Here is a 25,339-nt window from a genome sequence, read left to right as displayed (position 1 = left end):
TGACAATTATATTATCCAAATAAGTATCTTGAAATGTTTGAATTTGATTCAGGATCAGATTGACACTGAACAAGTATAACACAATCATGGTCAGATGCCCAACCTTGAGCATCTCTCTCTCAAAGTGACAAAATGACACCCTCTTTTGTCTCCAAAAACAAATATATTCAGAGGAATCAATAGGATACAGTCAATTTTCTTTAACCATGCAGATAAATCATATATTGGCATTTGTCTGATTTAACTGGGATGACTGAATTAAAAATATTTTTCAAAATCTATATTGTATCATATATCAGAGTGACTCCCTTCCAATTGCTGACATTCTCTTTTCTCTATCAGCAGTGCAGGGCTCTTTCTTTTAGCCAATAATTTATAATATTTGTAGAGGTCTATCACTCATTTTCTCCAGCATCCTTTGGGTATTCTTTCTAAATTTCATTTCAGAATTACAATATTTGAAAGAAAGGTGTAAAGAAAAAAAAAAGGTAGGTAAACAGGGAAAGGTTTGAAGATTCAGTTACCTTTTGTTTTGATTGCTGGAGTGACTTATGTGCTGTTTGAGGCTGTTTGACTGATATTTTGAAAATAACTGGACAACTCCTAATCCTCCTCCTCCTCCTCCTTCCTCTTCACCTCCTCCATTATCATTATTTTCCTTAAAAATAATTACTTGTTGGCAGTTTCTCTGAAAGTATAAATGTAAAAAAAAATTTTTTTAACACTTAAACATTTCCTCCCCCCACATTAATTGGAAATTGTGTATATACTGAACATAGAAAAAAAGTGCTTAACAGAATTCCAATGAAACAGTGATAGGATGTAACAGGAAACTTCTTATTATATATGCCAAAACTAAGTAAAAGAGAAAGAGTGGAAAATGATAGAAAAATGCAAGGCCTAGAATAATCGATTGATTATATGCCATCAAATCAGGATCAACTCTTAGCAACCACATAGATAGATTTTCTCTATGATGATGTGTTCCCAACCTGGTTCTTTAGGTTCTCCAATGATGTACTCATCACCACTGGAATTGAGTTTTTCTACCTTGCTGTGGTCATCCTCTCATCTATCTTTACACCTTTCCAAACATTATAAAATTCTCCAAGGAGAGAGCTTTTTAGCGACCTATAGATATGTCTGAATACTAATTGGATTTTAAAGTATTATGTCCAATTTCTGAAGAAGTCTCAATATAGCAAATATGTTCCATTGCTTTTTTTCAGAGGATCAAGATAGTCTTTTTAGTGAACATATCTGCATACGTGCAATGGTGTAAAAAGCAACATCAAACAGGTTTGCCATCACTCAAAATAATTTTTCTGTGTGTTCTTTTTTAGTGTGTAGACACACATAAGTAACATGAGACAAGCACTCAAGTGATTTAATAAACGCTTCAATTTTAAAAAGCAAATTTACAATCCCATACTTTTAAAATTGAAATGGGAGCAATAGAATACAATACAAAGTAAACTTCAATAATGAAACAAGACAGGATAAATTTATTCATGCCTAAGAGCAAATTGGCAGAGTCACTTAGAATCAGTAAGGAAGAAACAGATTTCCAGACAAAGTTAAAACCATTACTTTGATAACAACTTCATGATTTTTGTTTTTGTTACTCCTACAAATTCATTCTCTGAGTGCTAAGCTCTCACATTCTAACATAATCAACATTACACATTTTGGAATTTGCATGACAAGTGAATTTGTTTAGTTGAAGATACAGGACTTGGGCTAGGGACATAAAGGGAATTGGCACAAACAGAAGCAGGGAGTTTCTTGGCAGTAGGATAATGGGAGATAGGGTGGGTCACACTTGACCTTCTGGCAGGCTGCACCTAATCTAGGGGTTGTACAGTGTGTGATTTGCAGGTTGGGTATCTGTAGGTTAATGTAATTGTGCTTCTAATCTGTCCTCCACTCTTGAATATTTGCAGAGAGAGAGTGGGAGGGAGGGGGAAAGAGAGAGAGAGATTGATTCACATAATTGACTATAATTTCCCAGAATTTAGAGGGGAAAAAAAACCCAATGATATGTAAAAGTTGTATTGTACATCTCACATACTGTATAAACAATCCCTGTAACATATATTTACACACACATACATACACACAGATATATATAAAGAGACTCCTTTTAAAATATATAACAAACTGAGGGTTTTGCTTGCTTTTTTTTCTCTCTTACTAATATAAAAGATATGGAAGATTTTTTTTACAAAAGCATAAACAGGGAGAAATATTTGACTTCTGATATACAGAGGAATATTCTATGCACATAGGGTTCAATCTATATAAAGCAAACATGAAGAATTAAGTGAACAGAAACAGAGAAGATAGCCAAACATTATAGATTCTAAATACAGTATGTTTTAATTGAAGTCTAATGTGATACCTTTTCAAAACCTCTGTTCCATTTCATTTCTCTGTCTGTGTTGTTCAGTTGCAAAACACAGTTCTTGGTTTTACCTTTCATACTACTTTTCATAAATGTAAACTATGTACCATGGTGGAAATTTCTTTTGTTCACTCCTTTTATATTTCAATATATTCCTTTTTAAGAATAGCATATGCATTTACTGGTCAGGACCTGCCTAGGCAATAGCTGTTCGCAGTAGTATAAACTCTCAGTATGAAGCCATTCATTGTTGGTATATTTTTAGAGATATCATTTCATCAAGGACCATGTCAAAGCACAGCTTCAGGGAAGCTTAACTTTACAAATGTATCATTGATTTTGTATCTAAACCACATGCTGTCAGGCTTCAACAAGTAGACAAATTTATGCTTATTGTCAAAGGTTAGGCAATAAGCATTCTATTAATTCTATTGATTCCAGCTGCATTTATTGAGACAGTCTTATAGTAAAATAAATAAATAACTGCATTTTATCTGTAATTAGTGTTAGGCGAAATATGATTTAATTTCATTTTTCAAACTATTCTAAACTAACATAGCCTGTTTGAATTAGTAACATTCCTCATTCCTTATGGAAAATACTATGTGAATTGTTTCACTTGCTTGCCTCTATTCCTGAATTGAGCACACTTGATTATTGAATTAAATGCACTAAGAATCTTTAATCCAACAGATTTTTTTTTAAATCAAATGAAATATGTGAATCAGGATTTTGATTCCCCAAAAGTCACATTGCCCATAGAGGGGACGTAGGTGTCCAAATCTGCAAGATGACAAGGCTGGCCTTATGAGTCTTCAGTCCTTTTGTATGCACACAATATACAGTACATACAAAACAGGGTAGGCTTCCATCATTATGCTGCACCAGCCATCTTGCTGTTTTCATGCTGGTTATTTTTCTTGATAATATGCACCTCTTGAATCGTGACTACAGAACTACTCTTAGTAGGAGAGAATCTCATCCATAAAGAAGAACTTACAGGAAAAAGACCCTACTAAGTGGAATTAGGTGTCAAGCCAAAGGAAGACACGATGTCCAGGTCACATATGTCATTTTGCTCACATTCCACCTTGCCTTCTCACAGAAAGCTCAAGTTGGTAATATTGTTTCTAGACAGAAATCACAAGGCTAGGCTTAGAAAATCCTTTTGTGAAAGTATCAACATTCACTTCAGAAATGAAATATATTACATTCAACTTTCTGTGATGTAGCACCCAATTTTGTCCCTAAGTGTTAAAAAACCAACTCAGCGTCTGTTGCAAAATTGCTTGGCTCATTAGTCATGAACCTTGGAAATATGCAGAGTACACAGTAGAGACATTTTAGAATTCATAATCATGTAGGTCAAACAGATTTCCTGCCTTTTTTTACCAAGGGAGATAGTGTAACATTTTTAATGCATGCTGACATTTTGTGGCTAAAGCTGACTTATAAGCATTGGAGAAATCCCCTAAGAAGGAATAACTGATTTGTTGTAAACCTATTTTAATATCTTTTGAAGCACAAATGTTTATTTCTACTTTGAAAATGAGGGGCAATAGTAGACAGAAACTGCAGTGAAAAATATGTAAGATTAGTATTATACTAGTGTGGATTCAGCAATCTATTTTTTTCTGATTTGTTGAAAGTAAAAACTTAGAAAAGGAAATAGAGTAGGAATCATCAACACAGAGCCTGCAAGCAATCAGATCAAATGTGTTTCTGCGTGTACTTTTATGCAGTGTCCAAAATGCTATGAAATTGCAGTATCTGCAAAATCTTGCCTAACTCCTGTAATAATAGCAATATGGGTCATGGAATAAAAATAATTAACTCTAGCTACTAGGAAGTACTTTTGGATATAAAGTACAGTCAATTGCTATACTTCAAGGAAAATTACAAAAACATCATAATTTAATGTCCATTCATAGTTATTGTCAGAGGTAAGATTATCTAAGTGTGTTAAACACCTTTGTGTACAGAATTAATAATAATAAAATTCATTGCAGCCATTCTGGGACCTTCTAGCAAGCAGGGCCTGACTCTCTTTTGTAGAATGACAATTGCCATTTTGTTAGTTACTTAAAAAGTGCTTGTGACTTTACTTGAAATGAGTGACAGTTTAATCTATCTATCTATCTATCTATCTATCTATCTATCTATCTATCTATCTATCTATCTATCTATCTATCTATCTATATTGAATTTATATGGCCATCCACTCACTCTTAGTGACTCTGAACAAAAAATAAAAATCCAATATACATAAATAAAAACAATAACCCCCTACCCCTCACCCCAATGACAACAATCAATCAAACAAGCCACTTGATGGGCCCAATCCCACTCTGAGTTCCCCAGGCCCACTGGCAAAACCAGATTTTCAGGGCCTTGTGAAAGAGTGCCAGTGTCTAATCTTCCTGGGGTTAATGTTCCAAAAGAGGGACATTTAATTCTTGATCATTTTTATCAAAACTAAAAGAGCCACTTTGAAATGCTTAACTTGCAGTTGCAGCATCTTTTAGATATTCCAATTGTAGCATAGTATCACTGTTCACTGGTTTTGGCATTTTGGCCCATTTCCACGATGACCTAAGTTAGGGATCTTGAGCTGGTGTGTTAAGAAATCAAAGGACATAAGCTCATTCCCAGGTAGCACCACAACCCTGTATCCCAGGAGGAGAAAAATGTGTGTTCACTCCACACCTCCATTGTGCACAAAATGAGATCAACAGGCTTAAAAAATGTGATAAACGATGATCCAATGTTTTAAAGCTATGCATGCAGTAGGTTTGTATTTTAATGCAGAAGATGCATGGGCATATCATAAATTATTAAAGAATGTTCTTGGTGTTTAAAACAAATAGTGGAACCAGTACCACATTAGAAAAATTATAACAAGAAACCAAAATCAATCAAAATACAAAGAAGCATCTATGTTTTTTTTTTTTAACAAAACAACTTGGGAGTATATACAACTACATTTATAACTGTAGACTATATTCAATGTTTGAAACATTCATATTCAATAGATACCTGTGTAAGTATTTATATGGACATAAATAATCTATTAAGATACACTCCATGGAGACAAAACCTGAATAAAACATCCTAACCTAAACATTCCATAATATACCTTGCTCTTTGTATCTTTCAGCCAATTCTATTCTATACATATTTAACCATGACTAACACACCCCCATGTACCTTAATTTTATTACAAATACGTCACTTTTTTCAAAATTCAAAGAAACCACATTTGCTAGATCAGAATTTGCTTTTCTGTAAGTATATATCTTAAATATATAACTGCTATTCTCTGCTCTAGAAAATTCACAATTTTTATCAGAGTTCTTTCTTTTCCTTTTCAGTTGCTACATATTTGAACCTGGAAATTAGCCTTACATTTATTTTGAACATCATTGTAGGACCTTCTTGTCACCCAAACATCTTTAACCACTAATTTGAAAAGCCTTGCAAAAACATTGCTTCCATCCAGGCAATTTAGGGCTTCATTTGATGATGTGATAGGATTTTATACTCTCTATGCTGAAAATATAGTGAAGAGTTGCATACCATGTTTATCAAAAAGAATAGTACATTATATGCTTCTGGCTCTCATCATATGTTTATATGTTTACCTCAGCAAATTGTTAAGATTTCCACAGCTGCAGGATGTTTCTTATACATTTTGCTTTACCATGATAATATTTCATTGTAACTATTCTAGTCATGATCTGTTTGGTTCACAATTTTCTTAAAGGCTGTTCAGGATTGAAATTCTCTCACACAAAATAGATTAACCAGGAATGCCTCATTAGAAGTTAATATGACACTAGCAGTCATTATGTTCAGATATAGCAGATATATACATCTGCTAAGGACTGCTTGCTAGAAATGCTTCAGGGATGTTGTCCATTCATCTGCATGGAAGATGTCAGGGCCTTCTACTTGCAAGTAGCAAGATTGGTTCAATGAGAATGATGAGGAGATATAAGTTTTACTTCTTGAAAAACATCACCTTCATTGTGTCTATCAGAATGATTTATCATCAGCTTCCAAAGAAATGTCTTTAGCAGTATTGATATGATAGATCAGAATAAACTGTAAAATGCAAGATTCCTGACTGAGTACCAAGGCAGACAAAATATAGGGATATCCTGACAGAAACAAGTTGAAGTAGTTCTATGAAGACCTTAACACTCCCTAAGGACCTGAATCTCTTGGGGTTTCCCCCCTTTTGAATATAGATGGTACACTCTTATTATATAGAGGGCTCAGAGTGTGCAGAGATGGGCTCAACATTTTGAAGCCATCTTCAACTGATCCATTAATGATGAGGCAGTAGATGGGGTTCCCCAAATCAATCCCACCAGCACAATGAATACTCCAGTAGTAGTTGAAGTTGCTGTTAACCAATGGCAAAGCCAGGGGCAGATGCCATACCTGCAGAGATATGTCAAGTTGAGGATCCTGTGTTTATTCATTTTGTTTATTGAGAAAATTTATATGGTTGCCCAACCCATTCACAGTGACTCCAGGCTGCATACAGAAATAAAACCGTAAATCCAAACCCTTGATGAAAGCAGTCAAACAAAGCACTTGCTGAATTCCATAACACCTTGGAGGGTCTTTCGAAAGAGTATTAAGGTGGGGGCCAATCTTACCTCTGAATTTTAGTAAAGGGAAAAAAAGCAAAATCAATAGAAATTTCTTTTTCCCTTTTGAATTTAAAACTTCTTTCTTGCTTTCAGAATAAAAATAAACAGCATTAACAAATTATGTTCCTCTTTTTCTTCTCCTCCTCATCCAAACTAAATTTTCTCATGTGTTTAACTATTATCTATAAAATTGGTATATTAGGAAGGAAAATGATGAACTCTTAAAAGTGAAATTTTAATTCTGACATATTTTATCAACAGATACTGATTTTATCTGAGGAGAAGTCATTTGGTATATTTGAGGGTGTAAGTGGGGAAAAGTATGAAAGAACAGTTCTAAACTGAATGGTTAGAGTCTATGAGGTGTTTATTTATTTATTTTGTCAAAAGCTTACAATACAATAGAAATAAGAATAAACATAAGTTTAAATATAAGAAATAGGAACTAATAATTGGGGACAATAGGAGAGTGTTCTTCCACTTGGCACATTATGTCCATACAAACACATCTCTTTTGGACTTGAAAATTGTTTAATTAACAACAGAATACATAAACTTGTTTAATTAACAACAGAATACATAAACTTTAAGCTAATACTTGTGTTCCAGGTGCTGGCTATAGCATCAGGCAATATATATTATACTGCCAGGATTGGATACAATATTTTGTTGGAAACAAGGCAGGTTCTGGAAGTTTGTGTAAGCACAATCTGAAATTACAGTTACATCTGCTCCTGTATTGATGTTGAAGCACCAAATCAAAAGATTTTCTCATGATTTGGCAGAATCATTAGTGTAGCCATTTGGTTCCCAAAATAAATGTTCATTGGTTTTACTATTTTGTGGAATGTCCTCATCTCTTATTTGGCAGCTGGCTGTATTTGTAGCATCCAGCAATTTGAGCAGTATATTCTTGCCTCTCTATGGTTATTTCCAACACTGAATTCAGCTTTGTGGGTGGAGATTTGCTTAATCATAGGGAAACAATACAGTCTGCTCTTGTGCCTTTTTATGTCAGAAGGGATGGAATATTTTAGCAAACTTTGCAGCCCGATTAAGTGCCTGCACTGATGTCAGTTTACAACTTCTTTCTTTTGCATAGCTAAATAGAATCTGAATAGCATTTTTATTGAAGGCACTTTATAGAGTAAAAACATTACAAATTTAAAGACAAAAGGGAGAAGTAAAGTGATAAATAAGTAACAAATGAAAAAAAAGAGAAAGAGAAAGAATGTGTGTTCAGTGTGTTCAGAAAAAGAGAGAAAGAAGGAAAGAAACAAAGAAAGAAAAAAAGCTTCTTATCTCTTTACAGCAGTTATAAATAGTTATCCTCTCTCTTTATAATCATATTGTGACACCCTTCTTTCCATATTTTACCCTTTCTAATTATCAAATTTATAAATCACATTTCTATTTTCAGCAAAAAGTCCATAATTAGTTGTACTGACAAATGTAATAATTGTCTTTTCCCTAATCAAACAAGTCAATTTGACATCTCTGTAAATTCTGTAATCTTTTTGTGTGTTTTTGAACCCAATTTTAAAAACTTTTTTACAAGTTCCCCAAGCAAGATAAAATGACATTTCCACATTTTCAACATAAATTTAAAGTATCTTAACATTCCAGAAAGGTTTTTTTTTTTTTTTGTTATCATAAGAATCTGAATGGCTCTAGTTATGTTAGAATTCAGGAAGAACTTGGCACAATTAAAAAATAGATTAATACTGTACTGAAATATGAACCTGCCTTGAAAGAGTCTAAAATTACAGGTGTATTTTATTTCTTATAAGGGGTAGGAAAAACTTGGATAATTTTTTTTTCATTCACCTGTCATTTCCTACTCATTTTGTTGTTTTTCTCTTTTTTCTTCTATTTTTCTTTTTTCTTTCCCTCATATTTCCTTCCCTCTTTTTTGTCCCCTTCTAAGAAGAAAATTATATCAAGTTACATCCAACATCAAACTATGCAAATTGGGTAAAAAAGGAATGGTTGGGTAGAGCATATTACACTGATATAATTACACACACACACACACACACACACACACACACACACACACACACTTGGGGAGAGGTTAATTTAAGATGGTTGTTACACGAGGTCTTGAGTGTTTATTTCCTTTCCATGTGCACAATTCAACATATGAGTTCTAATGTGCCACAAGATCCATGAGCTACAAGTGAGTCTTTAATTTTTCAATTGCTGAATTTCAGAAGAAAAGTGGCTTTTGCTTGTTATTGCTTTAAATTTTCTTAATGGATCTCAGTTAATGTTTTTGGAATTCTTCCAACAACAAAATATATTCTTACTTTGAAAAATAGAATAAATAATGGGAAATAAGTAGATCTGAAGAATCTCATCTCTATGCAAAAGTCATTTATCTCAAACCTTTTATTAGAATTTATTATTTTGTATTTCCAGGAATGCTAAAGCATTTTTTTTCAATCCTTTTATTACTGTCTTGTAAATTAGCCCACTAAATAAGTACCTTCATTTACAAATTAATTAGTTAAGAGGCTAATATTCCATACTTCTGTGTTATCTCTAAAAGAGGTTTATACTTAGCACTGGAAAAATACTTCCAGTGAATAAACTGAAGAAATAAATAAAGTGATTTGTCCTTCCTCCAGCATCACATTTACTTCACTCTTTTGATGCCAGCAAAGAAGCATAGGGTGACAGAAAAAGAGTAATAAATTCACCCTTTACCTGTACAGAGTTTCTTTTGCCTGCACTATTTTTCTAAATTAAAAAGTATTTATTAAAAATTAGTGGTTCTTCTTTTAACAATGCCCAAACCAATTTACAATAACTATACATGTCAAAAGTAAGTTTAAAAACAGATTAAAATCCAGGTGGAAAAAATGCAAATGACATAAAAACAAAAATAGGAAGCAAATAGAGTGAAGGATAGATTAATGGCCAGAGAATGTCAACATAAAACATTAGCTTTGGAGCATCTGATAGCATAGAGGATAAAATAATTACACAGGACAGATTCATTGCATATCCATATATAGCAAAGTACAGTGATAATGCCCCCCCAAATGATAACACAATAATGGAAATTTGTGCCATGTCAGGCACAAACAACCAGTTCACATGTGTAGAGTTCAAGCTGTCTATTTCATTGTATTCTGCCTATAATACAGGAATTTTCTGAAACTGCTTGCCTTTCCTTGGGAACAGATGGAGGGGGTCAGTCCGGGATTTTTGCAGCTGAGAAGCAATTGGAGGCTAATTCCATACTTGAGCCCTCCTCCCTGGCTGGCTGGGCATTTCCCAACATGTCAGGATGTCTGACACAAGTACATAAGTCATGGAATTGAATAATTATACAAACATCACCCTTGCAGTTGCCTATGATTCCATCCTAGCTGAATGATTTTATCTAAACTACAAAGACAATTGCTAGATAGCAGCAGATCTATCCAGATTTTTGGACCACAAATTTGGTAACCCTGATCTCAGTGTTTTTGCCAATTAGCAAGCACAGCGTGCAGGTCAAGATCCTTCTCACATATTTTTAGTTCCTAAGAGATGAACAAAATGACATGTTCCTACATTTGTTGATGGAGGTCATCTGCATTATCAAATACAAGATAATTTTTCTCTGAACTTGACTCTTACAACTTCCTGAATTCTGGCCAATTCTTTCAAACACTCCGCCCCCTTTTAAAAATTATTCTGCAGGATAATAGAATTGTTATGTTGATAACTTTTCACTTTTATACATGTATCTTTTTTGTCTATATTATGCTATATAGTTAAATGTTGGATTTTTACTTCACCTTCCTTTTTTTTTATATTTCTCTCTTCCTGCTTTCTCTCAGTTTTGCTAGCACAAGATTTGCCAAACTTGGTTTCTACTTCAGGCAGCAATTTTTAGAGAATTTATTTACACAAGACTTTCTTTGCTAAGAGAATTTTTATCTATCTTTTTATACTAGGCAAAACAAGTCAAACACTGCAGGAGAACTTGGCGAAAAGCTTAATGAGTAATGCTTGAGAGCCAGTGACCTGCTTTGTTTAATTACCTAGGAAACACAATAGTAAAAAACCCAGTCTGTCTTTTGATCTCTGTTTGCCCAGAGGAGTTAGTAGCCTCTGTTATGGTTCTTTTGAAAGTAGAAAGCATCTTTATGCACCTTAAAGGACTTGAAATTTATTATGATTTAAACTTTCATGAACCACAGGCTCCTTCTCCGGATGCATATGTAATAAAAAGATGCCATAGTCAATAGAGCAACAAACTATTTTCCATGACAGATGCCACAAAACTCTTCATGGTATGTTTAGCAACAGATAACATCATTGTGTCCTTCTCAAAATTGTTGTTGGGAATGATCACTAATGTTGTGAATCAATAAAAAGTAATTAAGACCAAATGCAAAGCGGGTTTTGGAAGCCTGCACACCTGATTGGTCCTTAAACAACGAACAAGGATTGGTCCATAACAAGTCCCTGATTGGCCAATATTAGGACACTTCTTATTGGGTATTAGTTGAACTTGTTGCACATATTATTGGTTAATAGGGTAGCAGCCAACCCTATAAAAGGGTTACTGCTGCCCATAGCCTTGCTCTGTTCTGTTCTATCTACTGTTATTAAAGAGTTTGAAGTCACTGGTCAGATGTCTGGTCTCCATTATTCTCCAAACATAACAACTAATTTAAACTTGCATTCATTGAAGTTCTGATTGAATTGCCATGCTATTTAAAATTCATCACTGTCTAACCTAAAGCTTTGACATGTTTCCCTCCTCTGACAACTGAGGGATATACAGTATTTTACCATCTGGGATGTATGCAGTATGCATCTAACAGAAATAGATGTTTCCTAATATTAGAGAAGCCACCAGAGTCATTGCTTTCTAAGGAAATTGTTTCTGCTCTGTAACAAATTGAAAAAGAAGGATCTGTTTGGCATGTATCCACTTGTCTAAAGCTCTGTAAATATTTAAAAGTAGAAAAGGAAAGTTATATACACATAAAGGAGAGTTATAACGGGAGAAGAAGAAATTATATATAGGGAATAATGGTATTGCTTTCTCCTTTATAAAGAAATGTTGGGAGAGGGGCCTCTGACATATTGCATAACTATCCAGTGGAAAATAAACTGTTTTCCATTTCCATGATATTGAATAGCCCACAGAGACCAATCCCCTTCCTAGAGAAGTTCTGTATATGCTTTTATTTGACATAACTTCTTCTACATATACTTCTTCAATAACCTGTGTTTTAAATAGCTATACTGGCATTGCCAGGGCAGGATCTTGGGGCAGAATATCCAGCAATGTAATATGTATCCAGATCCTCTTTAATATAAATGTCAAGACATTTTCAAGTCAAGCTTGACTTTTGATGACTAATTCATGGCCACAAGGATGCAGTTTCCTGGACAACAATAATGAAATAGTTCTCCTAGCTTGAGCTTATAGCTCTGGTAGTCCCTGGTGGTAGCTAGGATGGATTCTGCTTAGCTTCTGAATTCAAATATGGTTGATCCAATGCTACTTTTGCTCCTAGCTACACCAATGAATGTTTGTATTTATTTTATTTTATTTTATTTGGTTTGTCAATTGCTTACAAGATAATAGGTATAAGTAAAAACATAATTATGAATACATGGATACATATAAGAAAAATAAAAGAAACAATAGGACAGGGATGGTAGGCACATTGGTGTGCTTATGTACGCCCCCTACAGATCTCTTAGGAAAGGGGTGAGGTCAATAGTAGACAGTCTAAGGTTAAAGTTTTTGGGGTTTGGGGAAGAAACCACAGAGTAAGGTAGAGTATTCCAGACATTGACCACTCTGTTGCTGAAGTCGTATTTCCTGCAATCAAGTTTGGTGCGATTAACCTTGAGTTTGTATTTATTGTTTGCTCTTGTATTGTTATGGTTGAAGCTGCAGTATTCATTGACAGGTAGGACATTGCAATGTATGATTTTATATACCATACTTAGATCGGACCGAAGGCGGTGTAGTTCTAGATTTTCTAGGTCTAGAATTTCGAGTCTGGTGGCATAAGGTATTCTGCAATGAATAGAGGAGTGGAGAACTCTACTTGTGAAATATTTCTGGACTTTCTCAACTGTGTTAATATCAGATACGTAATGTGGGTTCCAGACTGATGAGCTGTATTGGAGTATTGGTCTAGCAAATGTTTTGTATGCTCTAGTTACTAGTGTGATATTACCAGAGAAGAAGCTACGTAGGATTAGGTTAACAACTCTTAATGCCTTTTTGGCTATGTAGTTACAGCAGGCTCTAGCACTTAGATCATTAGAGATGAGTACTCCAAGATCCTTGACAGAGTTTGGATCATCAACAAGGTCTTGGCTATTCAACCTGTATTTTATTTTACGATTTTTTTTGCCAATATGTAAGACAGAGCATTTATTTGTTGAGATTTGAAGTTGCCATTTGTCTGACCATTCTGCTACATAGTCAAGGTCTTTTTGAAGGGTAGCAGTATTGTCTGTGGTGTTGAATAGCTTTACATCATCAGCGAAGAGAACACAGTTGCTCTTAATATGATCACAGAGGTCATTTATGTAGAGTATGAAGAGAATTGGTCCTAGAACACTGCCTTGGGGGACCCCACTGTTGACAGGTACAGAATTTGATAGAAAGCTCCCAATTTTGACCATTTGTTGTCTGTTTGACAGGAATGCTTCTATCCAGTTATGCAGGTTAGGAGTAGTTTGTCGTGTACCACTGAATCAAAGGCTTTACAGAAGTCTATGTAGAGATATATATATATATATATATATATATATATATATATATATATATATATATATATATATATATATATGTATGTGTGTGTGTGTGTGTGTGTGTGTGTGTGTGTGTGTTCTCCGTAGATCAAAGTATATAGATATATATATATATATATATATATATATATATATATATATATATATATATATATATATGTGTGTATACATATATATATATATATATGACATGTATACATACATATGTATGTACATATTATACATATAATGTTGTAGCTGATCTCAGTTGCTCTCCTTTTTTCTATTTTTGTCTTATATGAGTTCCTGGGCCTGTCTGGTTTTTAATAATATGCTCTACTTATCTTTGTGTGTTCTGCTATACTACATGTTTCTGTAACAAAAACACAACTTTATGCCACTGTGAAAGAGTTAAAACCTTCTGGGTCTGCTGTAATCATAAATTAAAGCTCCAAATTAAGTGAAATTCATTTGATTTGCCCTTATTCACAGAAATTATACCCTTTTAATATTATCAATCTACAAAGTAGCTACAATTATTTAGAAAAAGCATATATGTGAAAAGCAAATACTCAAAATGTTTAATTACAAACTGTAGCTAGGAAGCATACATTGGCATGATGTGTGGTACTCATCAAGTACTTAGTGAGCTGTAAGTAGTCACTCCATCAATATGTTTTCCTATGAGAGCTCTGCTTCAAAATACAGTAGTTGTTGTACCTTTTGAAATTCCCATTCAGTGCAATTTATCATGTGGGAGATATTGCCAATGGGATGTTGTCTAATATTAAAACAGCTGATCTCTCATATATTGAAGTTAAAAATCTCCCGTTATTTTCCTTCATCATTCTTCTTGCCTACAGTTATGTACTCAGTTTATTTGGGTCAGCTATAAAAGCAAAAGCAGATTTTTCTCTGGCATGTTTTTTTTTCCGTTTCAAAACAACATTTTTCTTAAGTTGGGGGTGAGTTCAAGATGGTTCTGTACTACAATACATAGTATACAGTACCATGCCTCAGGACAATGCATATTCATTGACTGTAATGATGAACATTGGTTAAGAGAGAGAGCAATGTTGAAAAGACAGGAAATATAGACATTGTTCACAAAGTTACTTTTTCATCACTGTCATAATTGCAAAAGTCACCATGTAAGGCAGACTATTTGTACTGTGTTACTGTACTCTGTATTTTTGGTAACTTCTGGCTAGATGGAGGAGCAGGAATGAGATCCTGAGATGTATCTTTTATTACAATTTTTTAGGAAAGGGAACTTCAACAGAATTGGCATTTTTTTATTTGGTTTTGAAGTTCTACTCAATGAAACTCACATGTGTGAAAATAAAGGCAGTGGTTAAAGTCATTCCATAATATCTTCTCTTTTAAAAAGACCCAATAGACATACATTATTTACAAAATGCAGGTAACTGAGAAAATAGAGATATTTCTGTTTGCCTAGTTGCAGTTAAACCCATTAAGGGCAGAACACAGCAGCACACAGTACAGCTAGGCACACAAATGAGAAATACCTTAGTGCATATTGTTATAAAATGTAACACCCATGCTTCATTAGTGTCTGTTTATGGAGTTGCTTGATGCCTGTCTTGCAACCAATAGTCTTGTAGGGCTTCTATTTGGTGATGGGAGGGAGACTTTCACTTTGGGAATATTGCAAATGTGTCCTCTTGTGTAACATACCAAGTTCTAGAAAGCCTTAAAAAACATTATTTGGAGACTGAGTATTGGTTTTGCAGTCTTGAAGGAGTAGACAGTAAATCAAGCTCATCCTTGTTGTAATATACAGTAGTTGAGAAGGGAGAGGGAGGTTACAAGTTTTCTTTCCAAACTAACATAAATGTGCCAACGAGATGAGACTAACCTTGTTCTCATTTTTTTTTTTCGTTCATGGTTTTTCTTTCTTTTCCCTTGTGAATCCTGAGTAAATAATAACTACATTTACTGGTGTATAACGGCTTTGTTCTATAACTGGGCCATAAAGGGGAAACACTAAAATAATACATAGCAGCAGCAGAATGAGTTACTGCTAGTATTAGTTTACTATATTTGGTTGTGAATCAGTGCTATAGCATAAAATACCAATAATACTTTTGAGTTCTCTCTCTCTCTCTCTCTTGTTTCTATCTTATTCAATGTCTGCAGAAGCTAAGTAAGTGGTGAGAGTTTGGATGACTACTTCAGTATTTTTTTTTTTTGTACAATTTCATGCTGCCATATAAATTTCTTTTATAGGTCCCTTTAGATGGAATTTTATGCAGCAGAAACCTTGTCAACAGAAGAATTAATGTTTGTGTTAGCATTTTGGCAATAGAAAAAAAAATCCAAAGCTGAGCGGTGAAGGTCAACAGACAACCTCAAACCTGGATTCTTCAGCTCATCATTCAACATTGGAGTTTTTAAATCCTTGCAGTAGAGAAACCATTGCCAATGCTTACAAGGAACTGCTTATCCCTGCTTCTCTGGGTCCTGTTCAATGGAGGTATCTTAATGTTACTTCATTCGCAACCACAACATATTTCAAAAGCTGAGTCAAGGAAAAATGTTGTCACCAACCCTGAATGGAGGATACCCACCTTACGGGTCAAGAGAGGCTGGGTCTGGAATCAGTTTTTTGTCCTGGAAGAATACATGGGCTCTGAACCCCAGTACGTGGGAAAGGTAAATGCTTAATTTTCTAAAATCAAAGTTCACTCAAAGGAGATTTTTCTTTAACTTTTAGTCACAATTTTTTTATTAAAAACAACAACTTTTTCACTTTTGTCACTATGTTATTCTAATTTGTGATTATTTTTGCATAGTTTAATAAAATCATATTTTTTGGAAGATGTATCCATTATATATAAAATCATTGCCTTTATTTTTAGTAGCTCAAGGAAGAATTCACCTGCAATTATTGGTTAAAAGTTAAAAATATTTGAAGGATGTTTTTTGAAGATGGGTAATCCTGAATGTTCAGCATAGAGAAACAAATTCTAATAATTCAGACATATCATTTGATACACCGTGTACTTATTTATCTTGGAGTGGACCCCAGTTAAGTTAATAAAGCTTTCTTTGGAATAAATTTGTATAAGATTATGTTTTATTCCATTGAAAGAAATTAAATAAACTGCAAACATTTGGTATTTTGAAATGTTTAATGTTCAAAGTTGTTATTAGAACACCTGTATGTGTATATATTTGTGTATACCAATGTTACAGTAAGGATGTCAGCTTTGTGATATGACAATGCAATATGGTATAACAAATATTTTATGCAACTGAATAATTTGATGAAATTTGACTTCTATCAGCTTGCATCACTGTTTGCAAATGCAACCATTCGATGTAATTGTTATTATACAGAAAACATAGGTATTTCTTGCCCCGTGTCCATATAGACTTTTATATCCACAAGGAAAAATGTTATACTGATACTAGGAATTGGATTCTAGTAAGAGAGAAAGGTGACAATGTCATATTGTACCATTTTTCCAAACTTTTTCTTGCAATTTGAGGCTTTGTTTTAGTTTGTTTCATTGTATTTTTACATCTATTAGACTTATCACAAGGAAATGGCAAGTTGTCATAAAATTTTGGATATTGTACATCTTAAAATATACCTACAGGCATGATGAATATTGCTGTTTTCCTAAAAGAACAATAAAGTCTTCTCTAAACAAGAATGAGGATTCATGATCTCCCAAGTTTTGTATGATTCTGTATGCCCATATTTGAATGCCAATGATCTGAGATGATGGAAGTTGAAATTTAACAATAACAAAAACAAAAGGCACTTTTTATGGCCTGAGTGAGACTTTGTTTTTTCTTTTTTAACCAGTAAACAAGTGCAGTAACCAACTAACATAATTGGAGGGATGGAATTTTCAACTGTTTTTAATCCTTTGGAGTCGAATTTTTGAAAAAAAAAAAGGATGAAAATAAAGGGAATAAAACTATCATGCATTTTGCAATTTTTTCCCCAAACGAGGGCAGAAAATCCTTTAATATTCCCCATTCCTCAGGGACCATTATCCTTGTCTCTTGCCTTGGTAGCAATTAATTTGGGAGAGTGCAAGGAAAAAAAAGGCATGGATCTGATGTTCACAATAGACTTATATACCATTTCATAATATTTTTACAGCCCTATCTAAGCAGTTTACAGAGTCGGCATATTGCCCCCAACAATCTGGGTCCTCATTTTACCCATCTTGGAAGGATGGAAGGCTGAGTCAATCTTGAGCCTGGTGAAATTCAATGTGCCAAATTGCAGGCAGCTGACAGTCAGCAGAAGTAGCTTGCAGTACTGCATTCTAACCACTGCACCACTGCGGCTCACAGCAAATAGCAATTATTGTTGTGACTCCCTACTATGTTGTTTGTTTGCCTTTTTTTTTACACAGTTATACTTTCAGAGGAAAAGCTTATTTCATTTATACTTCTTCTTATCCCTTTTCTCCATTACTGACTTCCATGCTGACTTGTCTGTTGAAAGCAGAAGAATGGTAGAATTTTGTATTAGAGAGGAAATTAAAAGACATTTTGAAAGAAAAGAAAGGAAAATGTGAATAGATTATCTTTTACATTCAGTGGTAGCTCTTTATTTGCCATCATAATTAGTTTGAACATAAGAAGCATTTCAGACTGGATTTAGTGTGATAAAAACACATAGATTCATAAATATATAAACCATTTAATGTCTGCATGAATTTTGAAGAATACCTCTCCCTTAAGATTATTGATTATTACAGATCTTTGTTTTTGCCTATGTGCTTTTTAAAATAAATTTGAGGCTGAGACAATGTATTCTTATTTCTGAGATTAATATTCATTCAGATAACATTGTTCATTTTACTGTAACACCTTAAAATATTTCTGTTGCTCTTTCTATCTTTTGATCAAATTGCAGCTTCTAATGAGTTAAAATAAGCAGGAACAAAATGATGAAGATCTGTTATATTTGATTTCAGATTATCATTATCTAATTGTTGTTTCCAAAATTTACCTATATAATTTTAATAAATTTCATTCCCCTGATTTTGATTATAATTCATTCATTATTTTACATTCCCACATAATCCCTTCTAGTTCATTATATTTTCTATTTTCTCATATCCTTTGTATAATCAATTGTGTTTTCTATTTCATGTATACCACAAAGAAAAAATATATAATAAAAATAGTTAATTTCCTCTTTTACTTCCCTTTGACCAATTTCAACCTATAGCATTTATATAACCCTAATTCACACTTTTTAAACATAATTAATACCAGATTTTCACCCAAGTCATCATATTCTCTTCTTTCCTAATATCATTTATATAATCATTAGCATATTTTAGAATATACACACATATACATACACACACACACACACAATATATATATATATATATATATATATATATATATATATATATATATATATATATATATATATATATATATATATATTATATATATATATAATTCATTCTTAAGTTTTCGCGGGTACTTACATGTATGGCATTCAGCTTTGTTCAGGTATTTTCCCACGTCATAGTAGTTGTGCTTTTAAAGTTGTAGCAACGTTTCGGCAGAATCTCATCTGCCATCATATATATATATGTATGTATGTATGTATATGTATGTATGGCATTCAGCTTTGTTCGGGTATTTTACCACGTCATTGTAGTTGTGCTTTTAAAGTTGTAGCAACGTTTTGGCAGAATCTCATCTGCCATCATCAGGCTTCTGTATAGTGTTCATCTGTGAGTCAGACTTTTACAGTGGTTTCAGATTTAAATTTGCGGCAGCATATTGCTGTGCCAGAATTGTTTTTTTTCTTCATCCTGATTGGTTGGGAGTCTTGGTCTGTGTTTATTGGTCTTGGAGTTTGCTGTGTTCTGCTTGATTGGTGTTTCTAATATCTTCTGTCTGTTTTTTGGCTCTTTTTTGTATCTTGATTGGCTGGCAACATTGTGTTACTTTATTGGAGGCCTTTAGTGCAGCTTGGCTCTGGGTAAATGGACGGCTATCATTAGTTAGGAAGCTAGGTTTCATCTGGGTGCCTGGTTGGGGTGTGTTTGAGCTGGAGGTATCAGGGGGGATCTGTTTGTGCCCAGGTGCTTGTCTGGCTAGTGGTGTGGAGATTTTTTTGTTTGTGAGTGCAGGCTTCCAAATGATTGACAGTCTGGTGGAATCATCCCTTCTATTCATGCTTTCTGGTGTTTTTTCAATCTCTATGGCTTCTCTGATGATTCTGTGGCTGGGGTTTTCTATAGTGGCTAGGGTTTTGGTGCCATTGAAGTTGATGCTATGACCTGTGGCCTCCATGTGTTGGACTAGTGAGGAAGTGTGTTCCAGCTTTTTGACTGCATTTTTGTGTTCATCCAGGCGGGTGTTTATTCTTCTATTGGTCTGTCCAATGTATGTGGCCGGGCATGATGCACAGGAGACTTGGTATATGCCTTGGTTTTCCAGGTCAATTTTATCTTTGGGGTTTCTAAGGATGGCTGCTATTTTTCTGTCTGTTTTGAAGGCAGTCTTGATGTGATGTCTGTGTAGTATCTTACTAATTTTGTCTGTAGTACCTCTTATGTAGGGCAGGACAGCTGTTCCATAGGTCTGTTCATCTTCTGGGTCTCTATTATGTCTCGGTGTGTTTTTGTGGATCAAGCCGGTGATTTTGCTTTTGTGGAAGCCGTTGGTTGTCAGTACTTTGGTCAGGGGCATAGTTCAGTCTTAATGTGTGTCTTGTCTGCCAGGCATTTGGTTCTAGTAATTAGTGTTTTAGCTCCGGAGTTTATCTGTGCTGGGTGGTGGTGGGATTGGGCGTTGAGGTAGCGGTTGGTGTGTGTTTTCTTCTGGTATACGGTGTGTCCTAGTGTGCCATCTGTTTTTTTGTAGATTAGTACATCTAGGAATGGTAGTTGTTTGTTTGTTTCCGTTTCCATGGTGAACTTGATTTTGGGGTGTGTGCTGTTTAGGTGTGTTAGGAAATTGTTTAGGTTTTCTTTTCCATGGGGCCAAATCACAAATGTGTCATCGATGTATCTTAACCATAGTTTGGGTTTGTGGATGGCATTGGCCAGGGCTCTGGATTCGAATTCTTCCATGAACAGGTTTGCAATGATGGGTGACAGTGGTGATCCCATAGGGGCTCCTTCAATTTGTTTGTATCTTTGTCCTTTGTATATGAAATATGTGTTGGTTAAGCAGTGTTCTGTTAGTTCCATGAGGTGTTTAGCTGGTTGGTATTTATTTTTGATTATTTCAAGGGTCTCTTTTATCGGGACTTGAGTGAATAGTGAAACCACGTCGAAACTTACAAGCAGATCTTCTTGCTCCACATGTAGATCTTTGATCATTTCCAAGAAGTGGTATGAGTTTTGTACATGTGAAGCTGCTGTTTCAGCATGGGGCTGTAGCTGTTTTGCTAAGTGTTTAGCTAGGTTTTGTAGTGGTGCTCCTCTGGAGCTGACTATGGGTCTGAGAGGTATGCCTTCTTTGTGTATTTTTGGGAGGCCGTATAGTTTGGGGCATCTGGAAGATTTTTCTCTTGGGATGATCGTCTGTTGGATCTCTTTGCTCATGTGGCTGGTTATAATTTTCTTCTTGGTTAATTTTTGCAGATATGTGGTTGGATCTGTGTTTATGGGTTTGTATGTGGGGTCTTGGAGTAGGTCTGTCAATTTTGTTTCATAGTCTTTTCTGTTCATTACTACTGTGGCATTCCCTTTGTCTGCTGGAAGTATGATTATGCTGCTATCTCTTTTCAGGGTTTGTAGCGCTTTAATTTCTTCTTTCTGCAAGTTGCTTTTGGGTGGTTTGCTTGTGCATAGGATGTTGGTAACTTGGTGTCTTATTCTATCAGCTTCATCTGTATTTAATTTGGTTAGGCTGGATTCTACTGCACATATGATGGATTCTGTGGGGATTTTTTTGGGTGCTATAGCATAATTGAATCCTTTGGTTAGGACATCTGTTTCTGTTTTGGTGAGTTCTCTGTTGGAAACGTTGTATACTAATTGTTTCAGGTGTTGTTGTGAGTTGTTGGGGGTTTTCTTGTCACGTTCTAATTTCTTTAATTTTTTCAATAATTTTTCCTGTTTTGTAAATGCCTTCAGATTCAGCTCTCCAAGTTGTAAGTTGTTTTATCTTGTCCCAAAGTAGAGGGTGGATTTTGCTGCTCAATTCCAGGTGTAGTGCTAGCAAATCTTTGTTTAACTGATCTAATTGGAATCTCTTACTGTGGAGCTCGTTCCTTAGTAGAGCCATTTCAGTTCTTTTCAGGATACGTTTAGTGGCTGCCGTGCTTTGATGAAATGTTAATTTGAAGCAGGTTGGTGTAGTATTGTTGTCTCTGCAGCTGCATAGGAATTGGAGGTCACATAGTATTCCTGCTCTTTTAATTTCCAGGTTCTCGTAGGTTTTGAACTGGCTGTTTATTTCCTCCCTGTAGAGGTTTGATATTTGTTTTCTTAAGTTTTCGTGGGTACTTACATGTATGGCATTCAGCTTTGTTCGGGTATTTTCCCACGTCATTGTAGTTATGCTTTTAAAGTTGTAGCAACGTTTCGGCAGAATCTCATCTGCCATCATCAGGCTTCTGTATAGTGTTCATCTGTGAGTCAGACTTTTACAGTGGTTTCAGATTTAAATTTGGGGCAGTCTATATATATATGTTGTTCAGCTTTGTTCGGGTATTTTCCCACATCATTATAGTTGTGCTTTTAAAGTTGTAGCAACATTTCGGCAGAATTTCATCTGCTATCATTAGGCAGTACATCAATACACAAGCCTGATGATGGCAGATGAGATTCTGCCGAAATGTTGCTACAACTTTAAAAGCACAACTATAATGATGTGGGAAAATACCCAAACAAAGCTGAATACCACACACACACACACACACACACACACACACACACACAAAAGGATTAATAACAATAGAACCCTCTTAATATCACTCACTCCATCTTCATTTTTCTCATCTATAATTATCTAATAAACTTAAGGAAATTCCCAGTAAGTTATAAACTTCAAATGTCCCCAGTCTACATTTCTAATAAAAAAAATACAAAGATACATTCCCATGTGGTGTCCCCCTTTTATGCTACATCTAACCCTTATCTCTAAATCTCTAGGCCTTGTCATTTCTCTTAGTTTTAGCCAGCTTTCCCTTTACTAAGTGTTCCTAGCTTTTCCTCTTTATCCCTCTTTTTTTCTCTAATATTACATTTATTTCCACCTGCCAGTCCCCCATCTTTCCTCCCTACTTTCCTTTTCTTTTCTTTTTTTGAAATTACTTCTTGTACAGCTTCTTCTTCTTTTGCTTACTCTTGGGAGCTTTTTCTCTTTTATTTATTATCTCTGTCGTCAATGTCTTAGTTTTAGTTCCTTTTGTGTCTTTTGGCAATGTCTCTGAATCTTCATGTCCATCTTGGCTATTTTCTTCTTCCTTTCGCTCCTCCTCTCTAGAATTCCTTTGTTCTGCTATAAATGGCATTACGTTTTCTGCCAGTGTGTCCAATAAACCCCTTGTTGCAATCTTCCACTTTTTCTTTTAAGCTTCCGGGGTTCTTGTTATGTTAAAGTCTTTTATTTTATCTCTTTTCTCATTCACACATTTAACAGACCAGCAATTTTCCATAAAGTCATCCAGGAAAAAATGCCTTATACCATTAGGTGGCGCTCTATATCGCTTCCATTTTTCAAAGTTCTTTTTTCTCCCTTTTTTCAATTATATTAATGTTAATTTTCAAGCATTTCAACCATTGGCTTTTTTTAAAAAGTATAATCAATTCTAAGAAAGTTCATCATTTTATCCAATGCCTAACTAATGCCAGGTTCTGTATATTATTCCCAATTCCGTCCTTAATTTCATTATAGCTCTTTTGTAATCCAGATTTTTATTTACCTTATATTGTCCTCTTGTTTTCTATTCGCCACTGTTGTACTCTCAAGCAAGAAATCTTTCTTTCTACTTTTCGGGGTTATTAAAATAAAAGGTTCAACTTCTCTTGTCTGGATACACACCACTCACCACTTCACCTCTCCAGCACACACTTAGGTCCTGGTAGCTTCCCATCTTCAGGAAGCCATTAAAACTGCTGCTTCTCCCTGTCTTCCAGGGGAGTATACCAAGCCAGAGAGGGGAGATACAGCTCCCCTCAACCCAGCTGGTGATCTTGCCCTTTTCCCCCACCTCTCCGAGGTGAGTCTGATGGTTCAGTCCCATAGGGACCCCTCCAACAGGGTAAGCACGGATCTAAGCCACGCACAATCGCAGTCTCTGTCCATCCTCGATGGAAGTGCCACTGGAAGTTTATCTAATTATCTAATTGTTACTTAGACATTTTATTACAGGGGGGAGAAGCTATAATGATGAATAAAGGTCTGGTGTTTTTGTTTTGCTAGGCATGTATCCTGGGTATAATTTCAGTTTAAGATGAATAAATTGATGCATCCTTGAGTACTCAGTGTAGACTTTTAAGCAAATAAGTCCCCAGTGTACTACTTCTATTTCGAAGATAAAAATAAAATATGGATGGATCTGGATGATAGAATACAAACTAATGAATGCATAACAAATACCTCATTAACAAGAAAGCAAGAAGCACAACTGTGAGCATGATAGGGGTTTTTTTTCTGCTGAAGAGTTACATAATTGATGCTTATGTCTGTCTTTATTTAGGATTTATACCAGCCAAAATTCTCCTATCCTGTATCAAAAAAAATTATGCAACATTCTGTGTTTTCATAATTATCAATCTCCTTAGTTATTTATTTTCAGCTTTGGCAATATGTGCACAAATATAAAGCTTGATATGATAGGCTATTTTTGTCATTTTGCTGGCACCAAGGCTCTTGGTATATACCAGTAAGTTTTGCATACTAGTTAGAGATGATGTCCACTATTCCTTACCAGAAGCCACAAAATTAAAGCATTTTTAGATGGCTGGTTGTTAAATAAGGTAGTTTTGGAGAGATGGGCCTGGGATGCTATGAGAGAGAAGAGAGAGATTGGAAGGGAGTGCTTAATTCTATATTCACTGATTGTTTACATCCCTTGACTTGTCAGGTTATTTTGGCAGCTATGCTGGAAGAAAAGTGGAAAAGTTGTAACTAGTCTAGCCCTCAAAAGTTGCAACTGTGGCTATTGCTTTTCCATTGCAAATTACTTCTACCCAGATATCCTCTGTGCAGATGGTGTTCTCAGAATATTTTTGGTCAATCTAAGTGAAGCTCTGTGGTAAGATATAAACAGAATAGGGCACAGCATAGCAATTGGAAAAGGAAGCTGACCTTTTGTCTATTTTTCAATTCTTACACACATCAGAAGCACTGGTTCAACATGCTGACTTGTGAGAAGTTGTCACATTTTTTTAACTTCAAGATATCTTTGCCAAGCCAGTAAAATTAGTATTGGACCATTTATAGTTCTCTCTTTTTATTTAAAAATTCCCGATTAGCAATTTGTCAATTCAAGCTCTCTCTCTCTCTCTCTCTCTCTCTCTCTCTCTGTGTG

General features: G+C 34.8%; 1 protein-coding gene across 3 annotated transcripts in view; it reads left to right on the top strand.

Moving 5' to 3' along the window:
* The window catches only part of LOC113415857 (cadherin-12), an 817,727-nt gene that overhangs the window by 597,597 nt on the left and 194,791 nt on the right, over nt 1–25,339 (top strand). For 2 of the 3 annotated variants that reach the window (XM_087961174.1, XM_026673444.2), the window contains one exon: nt 16,081–16,506. The exons of the other annotated variant lie outside the window; for it this stretch is intronic. In XM_087961174.1, coding sequence (XP_087817300.1) covers nt 16,276–16,506 — 231 coding nt within the window. In that variant the 5' untranslated portion in view covers nt 16,081–16,275. The remainder of the gene's footprint in view (nt 1–16,080; nt 16,507–25,339) is intronic. 3 annotated transcript variants of the gene reach the window in all.

Source organism: Notechis scutatus, chromosome 3 (assembly GCF_049901735.1).
Source record: "Notechis scutatus isolate UNSWTSFEM ecotype Mainland chromosome 3, rNotScu1.2, whole genome shotgun sequence".
Lineage (NCBI taxonomy): Eukaryota > Metazoa > Chordata > Lepidosauria > Squamata > Elapidae > Notechis > Notechis scutatus.
The sequence above is the reverse complement of the archived record's forward strand: the minus strand, read 5'-3'. Positions and strand labels throughout refer to the sequence as shown.